This window comes from Gymnogyps californianus, chromosome 3 (assembly GCF_018139145.2).
Source record: "Gymnogyps californianus isolate 813 chromosome 3, ASM1813914v2, whole genome shotgun sequence".
Taxonomy (NCBI): Eukaryota; Metazoa; Chordata; class Aves; order Accipitriformes; family Cathartidae; genus Gymnogyps; species Gymnogyps californianus.
The window spans coordinates 6,572,095-6,592,741 of NC_059473.1; the positions used below are offsets into that span (position 1 = coordinate 6,572,095).

General features: G+C 42.7%; 1 protein-coding gene across 2 annotated transcripts in view; it reads left to right on the forward strand.

Moving 5' to 3' along the window:
• The first annotated feature begins 11,961 nt into the window (after window positions 1-11,961).
• Window positions 11,962-20,647, forward strand: part of SNAP25 (synaptosome associated protein 25) — a 28,963-nt gene continuing 20,277 nt past the window's right edge. For both annotated transcript variants that reach the window (XM_050894583.1, XM_050894582.1), the window contains exons 1-2: window positions 11,962-12,033; window positions 12,685-12,726. In XM_050894583.1, coding sequence (XP_050750540.1) covers window positions 11,962-12,033; window positions 12,685-12,726 — 114 coding nt within the window. The remainder of the gene's footprint in view (window positions 12,034-12,684; window positions 12,727-20,647) is intronic.

The following is a 20,647-nucleotide window of genomic DNA, read 5'->3' on the forward strand; positions in this document are numbered from 1 at the left end:
GCAGAAAGTAAGCCCTGAGCCAAGAGCGTGGCTGCAAAACACAAGACATCCTCGGGGGTAACTCAGAGTGCCCTTAGAAAGGTCAACCTTATTTTTTTTTTTTGCATGTCCATTATTACAGCTCCGTTGCGCTAGAGAAAATCCATTGGCAGTAGTGGGGAGGTGCAGATGGTCTCCCGAACTCCTTTCAGACACATTTTGGATAGCAGTTCCTTGAGGCGTTGGGGCTTTGACTCAGGCCTATAATCTCTTGTGCCTTTTCTCTTTTACTTATGGTGTTGCATTTCCACATGAAAGTGCCTTCACCACAAATGGCTGCATGCACAAGGGAAAAACCTCAAGTTGGCAAGCTCCCTTCCTTCTTGCTACCTGCTGCAAGTGCTGTATGATATAATGAACAGAAGGATGGACAGACAGAGAGGTTGATATATGGATATATGCATAATGAAATTGTTTCTTTAAAGATAAGGCTCTTTAATTTGAAAAAGAGAAGAACATGAATAATCAGTAATAACCAAGACTCTCAAAGATAATGAGATCTTTTCTTTAACATCTTTTTTGCTGTCCCTCATAGCTGAAAAAAACTGCCCTTCTTCAGTTAAAAATCCCATTCTACAAATAACACCATCAGCCCAGTTTCATAATGCTTATGTTTTGTCAGCTGCTGATTTGACTCCGGCGACTTAGTTAAAGAAGATTTCTGCTAAAAATATATCAGTCCATTGGTTGAAACACGGCCAGACTTTTACCATCAGGCAGAAATGAAAGGAAAGGATGAATATTATTAACATAATGAATTGCTTTGTTTACCGCAAATACATGTCAATAGTGGAAGTTGTCTATTTACATTCTTAATACCCTCATGATCGTAGTGCATAGAATTTTACTCCCCTATTAAAATGTTTTTATGTAGCAATAGCTGCATTAATTGTCTTTCATTTTTTTCTGTTAAAGTTAAGGTCACAGCTGCATAAGCCAGAATCTACACTATCAACTCTCGCTAGAAGGTGTCCTTTGGCATCGCACGTTTGCCTCAGTGCCCACACAAATGCACTGAAGGCCCGTGAAACCTACCCACAAAAGCCACAGCGAAGCCACAGCCCTTTGGCCCAGCAGCCAAGTGCGTGCGTGCTCCACTGGCAAAGCAATACTGCACTTACAAGGTGTCAGTGGTGCTGTGAGGGTAAAAAGAGCATAAAACTAAGACTGAATGCTGAGAAGGAGTAAAGGAGTGGGGCTTGTGCAGCACGCAATTTAACAAATACACAGTTATCAAGTCCTGTTCAGCGTAGGAAAAGCAAGTCCTTACTGGTGTAATACAGCTCAGGGGCAGGGGTAGATGTGAGTCCTGGACTGCAAAGAAATCTTGCAAATATGAACCACACAGAAAGAAATGAAATGTTGTCTGCCTGAATCTGCTGACAGCTCGTAACAAACACCATCAGGGGAACACTTTATTCCTGTCTATCGCTTTGAAATTAAATCTATGACAACATTGATGCTGATGGTGTTAACTATGTCACTGCCAATCTTTTAAAGTAAAACATTGAGTTATTTTTCTTTCGCCACAAAATCTTTTTCCATATTTTCCCATCTACCAAAATCATCAGCCATTCCATACTAAGCTTGTAAAAGCGCTAGTTACACTCACAGCTTGTCTCATCCAGTCCTAAAAGCATCAGGATTAGTAAAGAAGGGATAGCACCAAATTAACCATTTTTTAACATACAAATGAAGAATTCTGTGGCTTTTTTCATGCCCGAGTTATTCACTGTTCCATTCAATTAATTTAAAAAAAAAAATCACTTTTAAATTAAATAAAATTACCACAAAATTTCCCCCTGGCTTGCAGACTTCTGCAGAATACAGCAGAAACTAACTCTACTTTGTGACAGAGGCCAATGCCAATGTGCTCTCTTTTCTTCCTATAATACTCGTGGGTTTCCTTTCTAATATCCATTTAGCCTAAAAAAAATTTTTCTCCAGTTTGTGGGTTTCCTTTTTATCACCCATTTAGCCTTCTTCAGTTGTCTGCTTTCTTGGATCGTTTTGCATTTTCTGCCATTGATTTGATCCGCATATAACATAAATGTGTGTAACTCTTCTGACACGGTGGCATTTTGCACTGACTTTGCAAAGGCAGAGAAGACTTAGAAAGTGTTGATGCAATGCAGAGTGAGGCCTTTTGAACAACCACTCATGTTTAATCCTCTCTTGCAGAAACTCGGTTCACTCTCTGTTGCCACTGGGTCTGCTCCTCTTGATATATGAAGGTACAGAGAGAGACCCTTCACCCACGAACGCAAACCAACAGCAGCCGGTTGGTTGCCACCTCACTGATGTGTAAGACATCCCCACCGGCAGGACTAAGAGCAAAAGAATGAGCAGACAGGGCTGTTACTGTAATTTTCTCATGCTGCATTACCTGTTGTGTAGCTGAAGCACTCCTGACTCACAGACACTAACTGCAGCACCAGCGGGTAGTTAATAGGCACAGACACAGTTCATCTTCTGTATTACAGTGACTTTATAAGGTTGAACCAGATTGATCCAGCCTCTGTGGGAGAGATGTGAGCAAACAGGCCGTTGCTCACTGCCCACTGACTTCCCAGGCTATGACCGACCCCTTTCCTGGAGCCCACTGAAAGTAGGTGTCTCATATCACCTGCAAAACCTCAGCACTTCGCAGTCGTGGTCCATGAGCACCTCTTAAACAGCGAGGAAAAGGAGCAATAACGCTTTGGTGCAGACAGGCGCTGAACACCTTTGGTGCTATGAGCCAAGGGTAGCGACGCAGGTCCCACTCGGCTTCCCAGGAAATCTGTGCCTGCCTTTGCCCCACACTGGTTTCCCTGTCACTGCCCAAGTTTGACTCCTGCCCTCACCTCAGAAGATCATTTTGGTTTGGGATGCTCAGCAGAGGTGATGATTAACTTAAACCAGGAGATGTGGAAGAGGCTTGGATGTGCATATGGAGGCAGCGGGCTCAACCAGGAGCTCTGTGCACTTTTGAGAAGACTCTGCAGAGGGAACAGTTTCTTTCTACAAACCTAGGAACAGCAAACGCAACAGGCCTCATGCAGCCTAGTGGGAACGTCCTTTATGCTGCTCAGGAAAATCTGCCATGCAGTTTTCTTATTCCTTGTTGTCTCCTGAATCCCTCAATAAATCTCTTGCAATAATTCCATTTTATATTTATATTTATATGCCATCTACCTATCTATCTATCTATCTATCTATCCATCTATTCATCTAAGAGAAACAGAAGGGGGCAGGTAGAGCCCCAGGAAAATCTGGCACAAAAGCATTTAAGACACCAAGCACTGCTGTTTTATGTTTGCACACAGACACCCCCCCCACACACTGCTGTTCACTCTCCACACACTGCTGGCATCTACCAGCACGTTGCTGGCTGGTAGCCCCACCTGCAAGCCTGACCCTGCTAATGGCAGCGGTGAAACTTCCTCCAAATTGAAATGGGGCCTGACTTTCACCTCTAGCTTCTAAAATTGGCCATTAATCAGATTTAGTGGCTTAGGAGCAGCATAAAGAAACCCAGGTTGGAATATAATCAAAGAGAAGAGGGGCTGACTGTTTGTCTCTGCTGCAGTGATGGTGAGTGAGTATTTTGAGGAAGACCTGAACGAATTCAGGGTGTGATTTTCACTGAAAATCATGACACAGTCAGAAATCTCATCCTCCAGCTAAGCAGGTGCCTTTTGTTTTTCTCCCAGATTCTGGCCACAGAATGTAAATAGCTTTGTCACGAGTCAAGACATTTTCTTTAATCCTCTCTACTAATACCTGGATTTCTTGTCCTGAGCCACCAAGATCCAGCTATGCAAATGGCAAGTGAGGTTGTAGGATATTTTGGAGCAGGTATCTCCTGGAGGGATGGGGAAGCACTAAGCCCTTCAAGCAAAGCCTATATCCTCATTTAAAATACGCTGTGAAATGTCAGCCTTTTCCAGAGAAGACTAATTCAAGCTGGAACCAGCATAACCAACAGCTACTAGGATGATAAGGGCAACAAACAGTCCATCTACCAAGAAAGGACTAACAGAGTCTGATCTTTCATGTCATAAGAAATGCTGAGAAAGGTTATGACTGCTGTTCATATACCTCACAGAGAGAGAAGGAGAGAGCAGGGAAGGAGAGAAACTATTTAAGCCACAGGACAAGACCAGCATAGGAACAAGCTGATGTTTTCTGGCTGTGAATTAATTTGTGCTAGAAGTGAAATGTTTTCTGGATGCTGGAGAAGTGAGGGTCTGGACTCAGAACTAGTGGGAACACAATAAACTTAGGGAATCATAGGACATTGCTTGCTAAATTATAAATGAAGCTGTATGAGGCAGCTACCTGTAGTAACAGGGAATTAGACTCACAGCAGCCCGTTCAGTCCAGGTCTTTGTTCAGTGTCTTTGTGTTGCCAACAGCTACCTCCAGACAAGGGGTCCACTCCTGGTATGCGGGTTTCTTTCTTCACCCTCCACCACTCTGGCTGGTTGCTCTCCCAGACGGACAAAACAAACATTTTTGCCTGCAATGTTTTTCTGTTGCTGTCGGAAAGGAAAAAGAAAAGGAAAAATGTGTGGGTACATAGCTGTAGAAATGACTGCAAAGAGATAACACATTGAAAGGTTTATTTTCTAAAACGGTTTTGTTAGCAGTAAAATAGATAGAAAGTCAAGTTGTTATTACTCTGAAGTGAAATTGTTACAAAATGGCTGCTCTGTGCTTTTATTTTTTTCGGTGCAGGAGCCTGATAAAGCGACGTGCACATGTTGGAGCCTCATAAAACAGCAGTTGTCTGACAACTGACAGGACAACAATGACTTGCTTTGTATTGGGATGGGGAGGCTCCAGGCATTTCTTTTATGACTGCCTGTTATTCTCCGAGATCTCAACGGCAACTTTTTCCACCTGCCATTGCCCCTGGCTGCAGCGCCTGGGGGGAAGTGTGGGAGGTATTGCTCATAACCTCCCTATTTGCAGAAACCGGAGGCACGGAGCGGTTGTGTCAACACAACTTGTCTGCCGCACTGCAAGTGTGTATCCACACAGTCACGCTCATTTACCCACTAATGATCAGGGGTTTGCCAGGGGTAGCGGTGCCCACGTTTACAAGAAGAAGTAATTCCCGTGGTAGCACATTTATGTTGCGTAACTGCATTCACTCTAAGAAATCATTTTATTGAGCTTTTTGTTATTATAGCAACACAAGCCCATAGGAAAACTGCTTTCCAATTATTTTTCCCAACGCATTCAGCAAATAGTCAGGAGTCATGATTTTGTCTAATTATACTTCAACATCTTCATTTTGGCCTCTGACTGGAGAATTCTTGTTCCAGCTAGGTATGGGTTCTGACCCTGAGATGCAGCATGAGAATATGACGTCATGCTCACTAGCATTTATCCAAAAGCCCCCGTTGTCCTGCACCACATACATCTCCAAAGCAAGTGCCAGTCCATGCCCTGAAACATCTGCAATTTAAGTAGGAAAAAAAAAAAAAAGTACAAGATAGGAAGGAAAAGAAGAATTTTATCCGAATTGTGTAGATTGGAGACAGATTCAGTTGTTAAACATGGACAAGCAGTTCTATCAGAGGGTATCCAAGACATCTGCGTGACACTGACAGATACAGCCCACAGCAGGAAACCAAATACCTACAGCATTTCACATAGCTCTAGAGACCTATCTTCAGGCAATGCAAGCAAGCCCTGGGAGTAAAATAAGTTGTCTAAGGCGATGCAGGAAGACAGTGACAAACTAGAATTGCCTGCTTCTCCTGAATTCAGATTTGCAAGATCTCAGTGCTTGTCTTTCGCAAAGTTACTCCCTGACAAGCCCTCACCAGTAGGCATTATTCTTTACTGAATATCAAGCAAAAACCAGAGTGAAATTGGTTATCACCACACTCCGTCAGCCTGGGGTGTGGAGCTGGGCCCGAAGGCCTGCAAGCAACCTGCTGTGGGACAGCAACGGAAGAGAGATGAGGTGTCTGTGCCACAGGTTAATGCTAACATACCCTACGGAAACACAGAGGCAGCTTTTTGGCTTAATCAGTAACACAAACATAACAAAGGTGTTTCTTTGGAAATGAGAACTTTGCTGAAAATCTTGTGAATAAATTACATCCAGGCAATAGGCTGTGCTGCAGAATTGATATAGAAAGCAGACTTTCCTCAAGATTTTATTTCAGAGTTATTTAAAATTTAAATCTAAATAACAAATTTGAGTCATTTTTCATTGTTACATTTTATGTAATAGCATAAAATCTTTAAATAGGATTTTTCATTACAAAATTAGCTGATTTGTTCTCCAAGTGCTTTCAGATCAATTAAAATACAATAAGAGCAAAAGCAGGAAATGTTTCTGTTATAGACAGTATTAATTGTGGTGAGCTCTGGGTGAAATGGAGATGACAGAAGTCAAAACCCAGAAGAGTTAGAGCTTGTGAAGGCCATTGCTGAGAGCCCACGATCTATAAAAACTATGCTCCCAACTCCCTTAAATAATTTCTCACTAGCTGTTGTTTGTCACACCGACTGTGGGCATCACACACACGCCTTTCTTGGCTTTCTGTTGGGATCTGCCTTCAAATGCTACATCCTCAACACAATTTCAGGGGCAAGCTGCTGGTGTCAGCAACACACAGAGGTATTGGTATCTAAGCATCCTTTTGCAGCAGGTTCTCACTTTTGATGTAATTTCATTCCCTACTGGTGTTTGTAGGCAGTTTCTGATCTAGACTGAGCTTTGGGGTTAATGCCAGTGCATTTCTTATAACCCATCTGCAAAAAGCCCATCTTGGAAAGGCTGGTGAAGGTGACAAAAGACATGGCCAACGTGCTGGGCAGCTAAGCTCTAGATAGCTCCCCGCTGGGCAGTGACAACTGTCGGGGAGGTACAGCAGGGAAAAGGATGTGCACCTTGACAGGAGGATCCTATACAGCCCCAGAATTGCCTTGTGCCTGGCCCCATTGTGGCTGAACATGCCTTGCACAGCACTCGGGGAGCCAACTCAGCAGCTGGAAGGCAACACTGGGGAGCAAGGATGACCCTCTTCATCTGTAGCTGAACTTCATCTCCCCCTTTGACAGTGTGTGTTTCTCCTTCTACCAACGACCAGGTTAAAAATGAAAGGAAAATAGCTGCAATCCAACTTCCAGCTTGAAATGGCTCAACATCCATCCTGTGGTGCTTGAACCAAAGTCTCTCTTTGGGTTTTCTGCAGCTCTACTAATGCCACACCACTGCGGTAATGCTCTTTCAATCCTAGAAGAAAGAAGCATAAAGTGTGGTATTGACGGACTCTGACTTTTTTAGTAGAATACGCCAATGCAGTCATCCTCTGGCTACAAATATCCACAGGAAGAATAGATGTGTCCTTTAATAACAGGGAGAGTGCTTAAAAAAGAACATTTTATTGCAGTGTTGCCGTCATCACAGTAAATTGCAGCATTTTCATTTTCCTGTATTTATTGCATTGAAGTGTTTATATCACTGTGAAGCAAATATTTGCTTTCAAAGGTCACTTGTATCTCTTTTCCTCTGGGGATATATGTAGGTCTGTCTTAGACTTCAGTATAACTCCATGAGGATATATAATGTTCTCGCTATGAGATTCTTTATTGTGTCTGAGCACTACTAAAATAGCAGATGCAGAATTCAAAGTATAATAGGCAATGCGTTTCCATCAGCCAGTCTCTCTTTGTATTTTTCTTTAACCCTTAGTCTATTGTGCTTCTGTACGAGCACTGGCGTAACATATAAGACTGGCTCACAGGGAATTTGATGTAAGTCACCCAAATCCCTGAAGTTACTTGCGTTGTCTAGAAGACACAGAGCACAGCTTGGTACATGACGTACACAGTTTTTTGTAGCAACATTTGGACTTTTGTCTCCTTTTAAGAGAGCACCGTGTATGTTTGTACGTGAACCCGGAGGATTTCCTTTCCCTTTTCTGAAATGGAAAAACCAAGGTCCTCGTGAAATTTTGAGCTTGCATTTGTATATACAATTATTGCAAGTACAAACACAAATTGACTGAGTGCGTGCAAGTGGCTGTAACTTTTGTAGCAACTTTTTTTTTAATCAAAGTTTTAGATCTAAAGAGCCTAACATATTACATCACAACTTCGGTTTTCTGATCTGTCATCTCTGCAGTGACTGCAGACAAAATAAAATGTAGTTTATGTTGAAAGTACAGAGTACCTTTTGGAGAGTTTATTTCCAGTTATATTAGAGGTTCCTAAGGCAATTATAGGATTTTGATACTTGGTTCAAACCAGCTTGAATGAGAATAGAATGCAAAATATCAGCTATTATAAAAAATATAAATTCCACAGGGAATTTATTACCCCAAGTCCTCAGTAGTATCTTTGGCCTGTTCTCGTTCTACTAAAACAAGAGCAGGTTTCAGTGGGCCCAAGACAAATACCTTATGCTTTTGAAAGTCTGTCCAGTAATCAGTGAGAGCAAATCCATTATGGTTTACCTTTTCTTGGCCATTCCTGTAATCATTTGGTTTCAATGTTTTAATACATCAAGAGGACTATATATAGGTGTTCCTAAGAAACACCATAGAGGGAAAACTGTTAATTTGTACTGTAGAGAAATAATTCCCTTTAAAACACATATCTGCTCTCTACAGGATTTTATTGATAACAGGGTTTGTTGTTGGAAATTCATGACACTGGAATGGAATTTCAGCCTAAATGGGGCTTTTCAAGGAAAATCCTCTCTCTAATCTGTCCTATTCCACATTTTAAACTGCAAAATCTGCAAAAAATTTAAACCCATTCTCAGCCATCTGCAAAATATATGTAGTTTATCATACTGCGTGGAAATCAGTAACCTTTATTGATTCTTGTGCACGGTTTTCTATTAAATAAAGTTGAATCAGCACTGCTGCGGGGCACTTTTGTTTATGACTAAAACTTGATGTAAAATGACTTGTCTGGAAGAATGCTTTTTGCTATTTCTCAATCCATTCTAAGTGCTTTACAAATACCAAACAATCTCAATAAACCTGTCAAGTTTGATCACTTGCTACAAAACATGTCTCTGGTTACAACCTCTGACATTTTTTTTAGCTCGATGCAAAATAGGATGCGTCTGTCACTAAGCTGCCAACTGATGGTTCTAACTAACTGAGAAGGATAACTCTAAAGAAAAATCACAAAGTTTCCTCACTGTGTTTCTTTTTTGCACCGCCCAACACCACCGCTGGCTCATGATCAAAAATCAATAGGTAAAAGATCAAAAGTCAGGCTGGAATCTACTCGAGAACTGTATTTTCTGTGCAATTTTTATTACCTGCAGTGACTGACAAACAGACTGTTATGATTCGTTATTGTCAGGAGAAGCACTCACCTCACCTTCACTCGCTTACAGGTCTGTAATCATTCAGCTCACATTGGATATGCTTAGAGACTGAACCAAATCCCCTGTTAGCATCCCAACCTCTCACTGATGCATCACCTCCCACTTTACAGCTAGTAAGATGCTACCAGATAGACATAACACAGAACCAGTTTCCTGCCCCTCACAGCTATATGTATATACCAATTAGATCAGTCCCAAAGTCATGTCTAAATTGTCCTGATTTTTGCTAAGCAGTGCTGCTATTCTGCCAGCACAAGTGTAGCAAGGGATTCAGGCAGAGGAGAATATTTTAACTAGATATTCTAAAACTAGGTCCACAGACTTAATCCTGATATTCTCTCACAGAGGCTGTGCCAGAAATATTTAAATGCTGAGTTTTGCCTCAATCTGGGAAAAAACACAATTTGTGAAGCAGTGACCAGTGCTAGTGCCAGCCTGTGCCAAGTGGGACAGTTTGGAGAGCAGTTCTTTACCAAAATAACTTCTTTTTATCCCAGCTGAGCATGCTCCATTTGCTGATCAGGAGCAGTGTCTTCCTGGAGCTGCGTGATGTGCCACAAAGGGCAACACGAGTGCAAGCAGCAGGGTGGGAAGTTTGGGGTGGCCTTGAGAGTATCCCCACACTTTCACATGCCCTTCAGGAGGAGACCAATTCCTGGTTCATCTTTTCCTCCTAAACCTCAGAGTGTGCCTTTTTTTGTAAAGCCTATTTACTGCTGTTTGTGAGCATCCTTGAAGTGTCTGGTATCAGTCTGAATATTAGCCATGAAATTAAGCTCTGCATTTGCATCAGCCAGGGCTGTAGATGAGTTGCTAAAGCTTGGTCCTTCACACTGCTGTGACCATGCAGCTGGCAGAACCGGGTGGGCTTCTTCTCCAGCATACATTTGGGCTCCTAAACATTGTGTGACCCATCACAAAATGTCAGTCTCCCTCTGAGAAGGATGTGGCGATGTGCTCAGTGATGAAAGTAGGATGCCGTGCCAGTAGCTGCAGGGCTGACTCTTTGAGATGGATTTCTTCCTGCTGTAGCTTCAAAGAGGAAAAGCAACCATGAGTGAGGACACAGCTAATGCAAAAGCATGAAGGTCACATATTCCCTCTTAGATAAGAAAAATAGCAAATCTGTTGCTGAAGCTGCAAAGGAAATGCAAGGAGCTGTCTGCTTTCCTTATACATTTCTAAGCAAACAGAGTGTGATCCAGGAAGTATCCCTGCCACCCAGCTGTACCTGTTCAGCCCATACTCCTGATGTCCTGATGGAGAGCACTGTCAAAGTGAGGAATGGATTAATCTCCAATAGATAATAACTTCTGTTTAAACAGAGTTATTACTGCTAAAATTTTAGAGCCAAGCTCTGCCCTGACTTATCTTGTTTCATAAAGGCTGCATGTATCGCAAAGACAGGACAGAAAATAGCCCCTGGGATTTTGCCTTCTTAGAGCAGCTTTGCTGCAAGGGGCTGCTTTTGTCCTCTTTCTGTAATTGAGCATGATGGCATGTGCTTTATGGCTGTTTATTTGCAGTCCCCCACAACTTCCCCACCTCCTCTGCACCTGGGATTAGGTTTTCCTGCAATGAACAAATCTAACATTCAGTGAGCAGTAATTTGCAATGTGCCATGCTTGAATCAAGCAAAGAAATAAGCCAGTGTTGTTGTTACAAAGACCTGACAGATGGTAGGAGGACCCGCCTTTCTTAATCAAGTCATACTTAGTAATCAGAGCTAGCTCAAATTTATAACAAAAAAGAAACCTTACCCAAATGAGGATTAATGGGCTGCATCCTGGTTTCTGGTTAGGATGAGCTCAGTGACATCGTTCTGTATTGAGAGGGATAACCAAGTTCAGAATCTGACCCACTTTGGGGAGAAGTTGAAAATACCAGTTAGGTCCTTTAGTCACTTCCCCTGAAACAAAGGATTATCCTAGGTAGACAACTTCACCCGATCTACCTGTAAATATTATTTCAGAGTCTGAACTAGAGCATGGTGTACAAGTCATTAGCCGATAAAAATCTGCAAAGTTTCATTGTCTTTAATTTCATTGCAGATATATTAGCTGACTGTCTGGCCCTCCAAGTGATGCAGCTAAAATATAGGACATGAGGGGCATAGGCTTGACCTTGACCTCCTTCATATTAAGACTTTTAATTTTAGAGAAGAATGAATGGGTTTCAAGCTTGTAGCAAATAACACCTCCTAAATCTCCAGCTTTGATAGGGATAGCATTTGAAAGGTTAAGAAAAAAGGAAGGATTTTCCTCAAAGAACATGACAAGGATACATCCTTGTTCTTCGAAAGTGATTAATAATACAGGAACAAAGCACCACCTTGAAAAATCCTATGTGCTCTCTACTATATAGGAAGCGCTATCCAGAACAAAAGAGTTTGGGTGAGGGCACTCATGTAATAAAAGCACTTTCGTGGGACTGACATTTAAGCACAATTCAGTGAGTCAGGGAGCCTAACCACACTGTTTCTTTCCCTTTTCGCTGTCTTCCAGGCTCACAAGCAGCTGAGCGCAAATCCTTGATCTGCAGCTTCCACAAACACACCCACAGCTAAAATGGCGGAAGACGCTGATATGCGCAATGAGTTGGAAGAAATGCAGCGGCGTGCTGACCAGCTTGCTGATGAAGTGAGACCGATAGCTAAATCGGAAGCTTGGGCTTGGGGTTGGCATGACAGACACATCCAGAAATAGGAGCTGATCCGGCAAAGGATTTCTAGGGCTGATTCTGTTTTCTGTCAGCTTTACACTGAAAGCAGAATTGGAAAAGAATGAGCCGGGGTAAAATTTAATGTCATGTTTAGTCTAGATTAAGGCATTTATTGATCGTGAATTTGGTTTAGGTATTAGAGTCTGCATCAATTTGACTGACCTCAGAGCAAAAACCAGCAATTTAATATTTTCTGAGGATTCCTTCAATTTGCCAAAGCTATTAAATGTTAAAAGTCACCAATTAGGTCTCTAAAAAGTCTTAGCTGAAAACCACAGATGTTATTTTTAAAGTGGAACACCAGCTGTTCCAAGCACTACCACCGCAATGCGTGAGCAAGGGGAACACAAGCCTTAGAGACTGCAGCTGCCTCAAGATGCGGTGGGAACTGCTGCATTAGCGAGCCGTAACAGAGAGCTGAAGATGAAGAGATCACCAGTACCCTGCTGATGGCCTGATTTTGAGGGAGGGCAAAGAGTGTAGGAAAAACATGTCAGCATGAGCCTGCACGTTAGTGTTGGAAACTGTATCTTACCGAATCTAAGTGTTTTTTCCTCCGTTTTTTTCAGTCCCTTGAAAGCACCCGTCGAATGCTGCAGCTTGTTGAAGAGGTAAGGACTTGCATTTTATTTGCACTTCTCTTGTGAGCAAAAGTGATGGAGAGTCTGACACTGGAAGTGGTTTTTTTTTTAACTCACATTGCTAGGGCATGGCCATGGCTTTATGTGCCGCTCCATCCCTCCTTATCCTTACCCCTTATGAGGGTCATTCAAGACACTGTGCCCTAGTTGTCAAGTGTCACACTGCAGACCAGCTGCTGAGACACTGTTTTGCCCATGCCTGAGGATCCATTGAGACAGGCTACTCGAGATAAACCAAGGAAACAGCCTCTGAAGGTGACCTGGAGTCAGGGACAAGCGGCTGATTTTGCTGCAGAGCTCCTGGAGCCTCATGCTGGCACCTCTCTGACATCCTTGCCATAACACTGCAAGTGGGGAAGGTGAGAAAGGCCCTCGGTCTGTTTGCCCTGTTGTCTCTAAATATCCCCCTCTCCATAAACACTTGCAGCTATTTATAGAGCATCAGTCACCACAGCATTTAAATGCCACTTCTTTATGTGTCTCTGAAACATTTATTAGGATTTCAAGGCTCTTGAGATGTCCTAAATTGACAGCTTTGGAAAAGAAAGTTCTCTGATTTTCCACAGTGCTAAGGAAGGGGACCTGGGCTCAGTCCTCATGGCTAATACAGCTTATACCTGCCTGGAGGGGTCACTCCCAGAAGGGAAAAAACAATTCAGTCAGGTTTCATTTCACCCTCTTCATAACAAAGGGGTTTAAAAGTTGGAAATTCCCAAACTCAGTTTAGTTTAGAGTGTTCACCCATCAGGTGGTGGAAAACTTTGCTCCTGCCTGACAGGACATATTATTTCAGCCACCATGCAAGCCTTGGCTCTGGAGATGGTGACATTTTTAATCAGGGTCATCAGCACTGACAGTCCCAGTACTCCTGACAACCAGAGGAGTCTCCAGCAGAGACAACGGGAAGAAAATTACATTAGGTCCCACGTTCAGGAACAAGCACAAGCCCAGCCATAGGCTTCATGGCCTTGAAATCAATCACGACTGTGGAGATCAATGGAGTCCAGTGGAGACAAAATTAAATTTCCATGTACGGATAGACAGACAGGTCATTGAGCATAGTCAGCATGGCTTCTCCTCCACAAACACTTCAGATCTGGGCCCCTTGCAGCCAAAACATGCTCTTGTCTTACGAGCAATCTGTCCCTTTTTGCTGCTCATTTCCCTGGACATGCCATTTCTAACCATCACTTTATGTCAACTCTATGCTGGATGCAGCTCCTGCTGAAATCAATTCAATGACATGGAAGAGAGTCTCATTTGGGTACCTCCACAAACGCAAGGCAGGAGAGCCTGCTGCCCCAAAGTGCCTGTGATCTAAACAGAAAAGGCAGATGATGAGTGGGAAGAAAGAGAGGCGCAGGAAAGGGAAGTGATTTGCTCAGGGCCAAGCCATCAGTAAATATCAGCCCTGTCTCTCCTGAGCCGTATTTGTGTGACCTATGCACTGCTTGAGTCTTCCTAACATATTGAACCAGCATATTGTGAATGCCACGGGAATTGCAGTATTAAATCACAGCAAATGGCAAAGTGGGAGGAGAACTGGGACTGCTGAATTTACCAATGAATTTATGTAGGACTCTAGCGCTTCTTGGAAGAGCTCAGCATGTCTCCGGCCCTGGCTTTTATTTAGATGCTACAATATCTTCCTGTCCAAATAGAGAAGTTTCTAAAACTAGCAATGAATAGTCAAGGGAATTCTTCTACAACAAGCTGAATATTATTTTCACTAATGTGACTACAAAAGACCTTTAAAATTCTTCTGTGGTCTAAATGGTTGGTTGATTACTCTGACTCCATTTCCTAGGTACTTTTAAAAGAATGCAGCATTTAGGGAGTTAGAGATTTTATACTGAAAAGACAAATGGTGAATGTCTTTGAAATCGAACTCGCACTGCTCTGATTTAATAGACCCCCCAAAATCCAATTAGACTCCCTTGCTTAGCAGAACCTGTCTAGTGAGTAGAGATAGAAAATATTCTTTCTCAGTGAAAGAATGCTTTTTACTTTATTCTCTTGATACAGCAAATCTGTTATTCCTTACTCAGGAAAAGGATGGCTCGATGTTTAAGCATCATTATTGTGTACATATGTATGAAGTCCTGTCATGGTTGGCTCTGCTCTGTTAGATACCAGGAAAATATAGAATAAAGTCTGACTTGGCTCCACTCTAAAGACAGAAAAGTGCTGTCCACCCAGGGAAGCCCCATAGCAGTACAAGGCATCCTTACTGTTGAAATGTAGGTCATAGCCTGGGGGACAAAACCGATGTCCCCAAAAGACCATGCCCTCCTTGCCCAAGAAGACTGAGTTTGGAGACTAAGCCCTGGTGCTGTTCCCAGGGACTGTTGGCAAGGAAAACCAAATCTGTTACTGCTTCTCATTTTTATAACCCAGCTTTGCAAGAAGCTGATTGTTTCAGCCCTAGCACAACAGGGGAAGCAAGGAGAAGTGGTGAGTGGCTGTTGTAAAGTTGCCATTGCTTTGCCCCAAAGCAGCTACATACTGGGAAGGCAGATTACAAAAATCAGTTTGCTCTGTGGTGCCCAGCATACCCATACAACACGGTTACATCTACACTGACCAACGCTCATTTGAGCTACTCAGCTACTCAGTGCTATAAATACCTGTATTTTATGATGATGCTGTGCAATGTTTGGGCCAAAACACAAAATAAAAATGAACTAGGCAGAAGTAGTGAGACTAAATACACAGTTTGTAGCTGACCTTCTTATTTTCTTGTTCAAGCTTTTTACCTCTGAGCCAACTTTATGAAATGCAGAATAACACATGCAAGGGGAAAAGCTGTGAGTCTACTACCATCTTCCAGAGGAACCACCATGGCCCTTAAAGAAAATCAATCATTCTAGGATGGGAAAAAAAGATGGTTTCTAGCTATGATGCAGCAAGGGAAAAAATATCAACAAGATCAGTACTGCAGAAAGCCCAGCAAGAAAGCACTTAGCAACATGTACAGACAAAAGGGCTGTTTTGTACATTTAAATCCAGACAGGACTATCTTCTCCTCTCATATGCTGGGGGGTTAGAGTCAACTTTACTAACATATCAAAGCTGAACTGGTAAGCTATAAACGTTTGATAACCTCATGATGCTGCTCTACGCAGGACTCTGAACACACAGTATGCCATTTTACTACCTTCCTTCATTCGTGATTGGGAAGTGAGTTTCCCCTGACATTGTTATCATAGTCAAATGTTCCTTAGTCTGAAGAATAAAAGAAAAAGTATTCTATTAATTTAGAGTTTGGTCCAAAGCTTGTCAAAGCTAATTTGAAAAATCCCTTTGACATCATTAGCTATTGGAACAGTTCTACTCAGAAAAGTGTTTTAATCTGTGTAATTCCACAGAAAGACATATCTGGCACAGGCGAATGTGATTCATAATTCTGGTCTCAGTTTTTCCTACGCAGGATTAGGCCCCTTTGTCTATGTAAGCCGGCAGGGTAGCACTGGACTCAGGGTCACTGCACTGGATGAAAACCAGGCACACAGGATTCAAGACCAGGGTCACAGATTTGTATCGGCTGAGGACCTGAACCACAGGGTGAATTAACAGGCTGAGAAGTAACATGGCTCTTTAATCAGGCACGGAGAGACATTGAAGCATTAACAGGGTGACAGGGAACTTGGAGCAAGAGCTGAGGAAATGCATTACTACGGATGACTAAAAAATATTTCTTTGACCACATTTTTGTCTTCAGGGTGTTGACGCTTCTCTTTAGTGTCTCTGGGAACTGCTAGCAATGTCAGCCTGTCTGGGTACATAATTGTCTGTGTTAATTTATTCAAAACAAACTCTATAATCCATATTGATTAAAGCAAAATTCTTCATCGAAGTGGAAGTTGATGCATTCTTCACATAACTGAGAGTGTATATCTGTTTTTCAGGGTATCTCCTGAAATGCAGAGAAAGTGACTTCTAGAATTTGGATTCTCTGTCTGATACATCATTCCCTTATACTGTTATGAAAATCACCCCTCAGGCTAAACCAAAGTTGGAGTAGCTGTCTTTTGTAGCAGGCACGGATAGGACACAACACGCTGTGCTCCTGGAGGGACTGATCGGCCCTTTGAGAAGTCATCCCAATTCTCTTCCTAGTTTTATTCCCACCTTGGGAAATTCAGTGACATAACAGCAATAATAAGAAGTGATACAGCAATGCATTTCCCATCCAAAGTGCTGGGTGAATTTCAGTGAACGTTTTGTTGCTGACTTGCTCTAAGTGAGACCATCGTAAAAAAAAGTTTTAAAAAGCTGTTACAGAAGATTGAGGATAATGTATATTAAAGCCTCCAAAAGGGTTCCCAGTTATGCTGTTAAACTGGCTTCACTGACGCATCAACAGACTTAGGTATCTAAGAAAGAGCTGAATTAAGCCCAGAATTTTAAAATCATATATTCTGACTTTCTGATCAGTAGCTTAGCCAGCGGTCCAGTGGAGAACCTGAGCATGTGCTTCATAGAAAGCATGTTGAATCCAAACCAGTACTCCTTGTTGGTTAGCTTTTATTCAAACACTAGAGCTTAGTGTTACTGAAAGGTTGAAGGACAACGACTTTCATAAATTTTATGGGGTCTATATTCATGGTGCTGTTTCACCTCATGTGATTAATTTTTAAGTTGAAAGTGATGGCTTCCTGCTCTGAGGGTTCTTCTTGTGTGCAAAATTGGGCAGATCTTTGCAGAAAAACACTTGGCAACCCACAGCAGTCTCCATGGAAATCAAAGTCTGGGAGGACACTCCAGTCAACCTGCTCATTCCTAGAGTCAGGGCTGAGTATGTTCGAAGGCTGCATGGGAAAGATTATATATTTTACCGTCTGCGGTATACCTGCTTTATGGATAAACACAGGAACTCCACAGCTGTCATTTTAATGCCTCAACAAAAGCAATTCATGCTGTGCCACTTTCTTCTAAAGGACAAGAGTGTCAGATGTTTGCTGTACCTTGGCAAAATCCAGCAGTCCAAATTCTCCTCTCAAGTGTAACAAGAAGACAAAGAGAGTCAGAAGTAACTCTAGAAAGAGAAGGCTCTTACAGGTTTAAGAGCTGGATTAAAATGACATGTGCTCCACGAACTTTGTAGGGTCCTGTGAAAGATGCATTTTTCTTCTCTCTGGCTTGAACTACCCTAAGCATCTCATTTTTTGAGAATCCTTATTTTGCCATGAACTAAACAGACGATTGCCTGCGCAAGGACTGGAGGTTCTTAAGAAATTTCTCCATTGCACAGGAAGAAAGAAAGGCTCTAATCCTGGGCAAAGTGTACCATTAGCACATATTTTCATAACAAGAGGGACCTTACTAGTTCTGCCCATTCATGGCTTCCCACGTAGGACCTCATTGATGTTGGTGAGCACTGGATGTGGGTGGGAACCCTTCCTGAGCCCTCAGGACCAGACAAATCAAAGCATGGTCACCGGGCCCCTGCTCTGACCGTGGCTCTTCTGGGAGCCTGTTATCAAGGTTTTGTGATTGGTTGTTGTAAAACATATTCTTCTGGGCTGGCACTTTGCAAACACAGCTTTCGTCACCTCCTGTTACACACTCTCTAAGCAACCAGTTCGAGTGTGTCTGCTGACACCTGCTCCCACTGAGACCAAGGGGAGTTTCTGTGATACTTCTAGTGCAGAAAACGCCAACATTGTCTGTGTTTGGGCCCCAAACACACTTGTCTGGCACATTTCTTCCTCTATATTCCTTTAAATGAAGAGGTTTTGTAGTTTCCAGAGATACCTCAGTCTGTTGTCACTGAGGGTCAGTTACTGAGTGTTTCTCTCCTGCTCAGACATCTAGGTGATGAGCACATTTTTAGAATAGTTCTGTCTTACAGACATGTTTGGTTTTGAGCTATTATCTAAAAGATCAGTCACAATGGAAATACTGATTTCAGGAAAGTGTGGATCTGTTTTAAATGCACAAATGTGGGGGTTTTTTTAATTGGCTTTACACAGTTAATTTTTTGTGAAAAAGCTGAAAATTAATGCTTAATAGAAACTTGGAACAGGAGGAGATTGTCACTTGATGTGTGAATCACCTCTCATCTTCGTCAGTGAGCATCTTTTTATTAGCTTCAATATGCTTTGGATTAGACCTCAGATGCAGACAAGTATATTCAATGTACACCCTTCAATATTTTCACATTAGTATTAATGCTGTGGCAGGCTGCTCTTAAGAGATACAGTATTGCCTGATAAAATTAAATGGCACTGATGGTCAGGTAAGTAAAAGAAAATTGCACCTCTTTCACTCTGTGCAAGGATTTAATATGAAATACAAACCATAAGGTCTAATTGTCGAGTTCGTCTCTCAGCATAGGTCTCATTCAGGTTACAGGACATCTTAGCTGCTTAAAGGCAGTTTGCTCAGATGTTTAAAAAAACAGGAAAATATGGTCAGAGGGTTAAGGAGCAGTAAACATTTCTCAGCCTGGCTACGTTTGACTCACTGAAAGCCAACAACTATCACACCACCAATTGCAGGTTTCCAGGTCCAATATTTAGAAGGGTCCCATGTCAGACTGCACCATGTTTACTTAAACACAAGATGACTCAGAACGCAAGCAGCCTTCTTGTGTTTGCATGAGGTATGTTTTTTAAAATACACATAAATCTTTTGGGGTAAGACATCCCTGGGTACCAAGAGCACAGAAAGAGCACAATAAAAAGCTATTGCACATCCAGTACTTAGCAGATCTGACACCTGCCCCACAGAAAACGTAAGATAGGTAAAGGTGGTTTCCTTACTCTAAATAGGCAAATCTAAGATGACCCTTGGACCCTAAGTTTCTAAAGGTTGCAAAAATAAAAGCTGGCTGGGATTCAAGTAAATGCAGTATGAGCTTGAAGGGAGAGAGAGCAGCAGCAGGTACCTGGTAGATAGCTGACCCAAGGGCAGTAGGGTGCAGCAGACCATGGGGAGAGGCAGGAGGCTTCTTCTCTCCACCTGGCAACTCACGCAGGGATTTTTGAAAAAGAGGGAGCAAACCAGGCTGCACACATCTGATGTTTTTCCCAGTTTCTACAGTGATGTAGACATTAAAGACAAGAATGGGAGTGCAGAGAGAGGCAGACGAGAGCGCAACAAGAGGCATCTCACATCCCTCTTGAACCAAGCAGGATCCTCTTGAAGCAAAGCAGAGAAGCACCAGCTGCACCAGCCAGACAGCCCTCGAGTGTGGCAGGGAGTCAGGCTTGTAGCTGAGCCAATGTGGGCAGTGTGCTGCCGGCCTGCCCGGGAGCGCCCTGCAAGCGCGGACCGGGCAGCTGATGGCCAGAGAGACTTCACTGCTCCCAGAAAAAAGAGATAAGTGATGGCAGTGAGCAGGGCAGTTGGGAGGAAGGATAATATGAAGTCCTTAATTTGCCTCAAGGAGGGGGAGGATGGCCTGAAAAGCAAGATGGACGGTCAGGACTCCAAGTTTCTGATCCTCACGTTCCTGTGCAACTGTGGGCATCTCCCCTGCCCTCTGCAAAAATCAACACCGCCATATTTATCTGCTTCATGGGGGTATGGATGCTTTTACGTTCTTGGAAGAAACTAAATTACTGCTGCACATGTCCAGGTAACTCCACTGGCAAGCTGTCAGGCTGCAGAGGACTTACTTCATCTGTTATTGAAATGCAACAGTCAGGACATTGTTCAGGCCATTAATTATTCACAGATGTTATCACTGCTCCAAGCAGAATGGAGCTAGTTTCCCTTTGTAATTAAAAAGGAGCTAATCCGATCTGTGATATAGCTTAGTATCACAGCACCCAGAAACTCGAGACACCTGATCACATCCCAGAGTGATGATACTGCATGCAAAAATTGTACTTGTGAAAGGTGCCCTGCTGCTGGTTTAGGCAGGTGGGAGCTCTGAATTCCT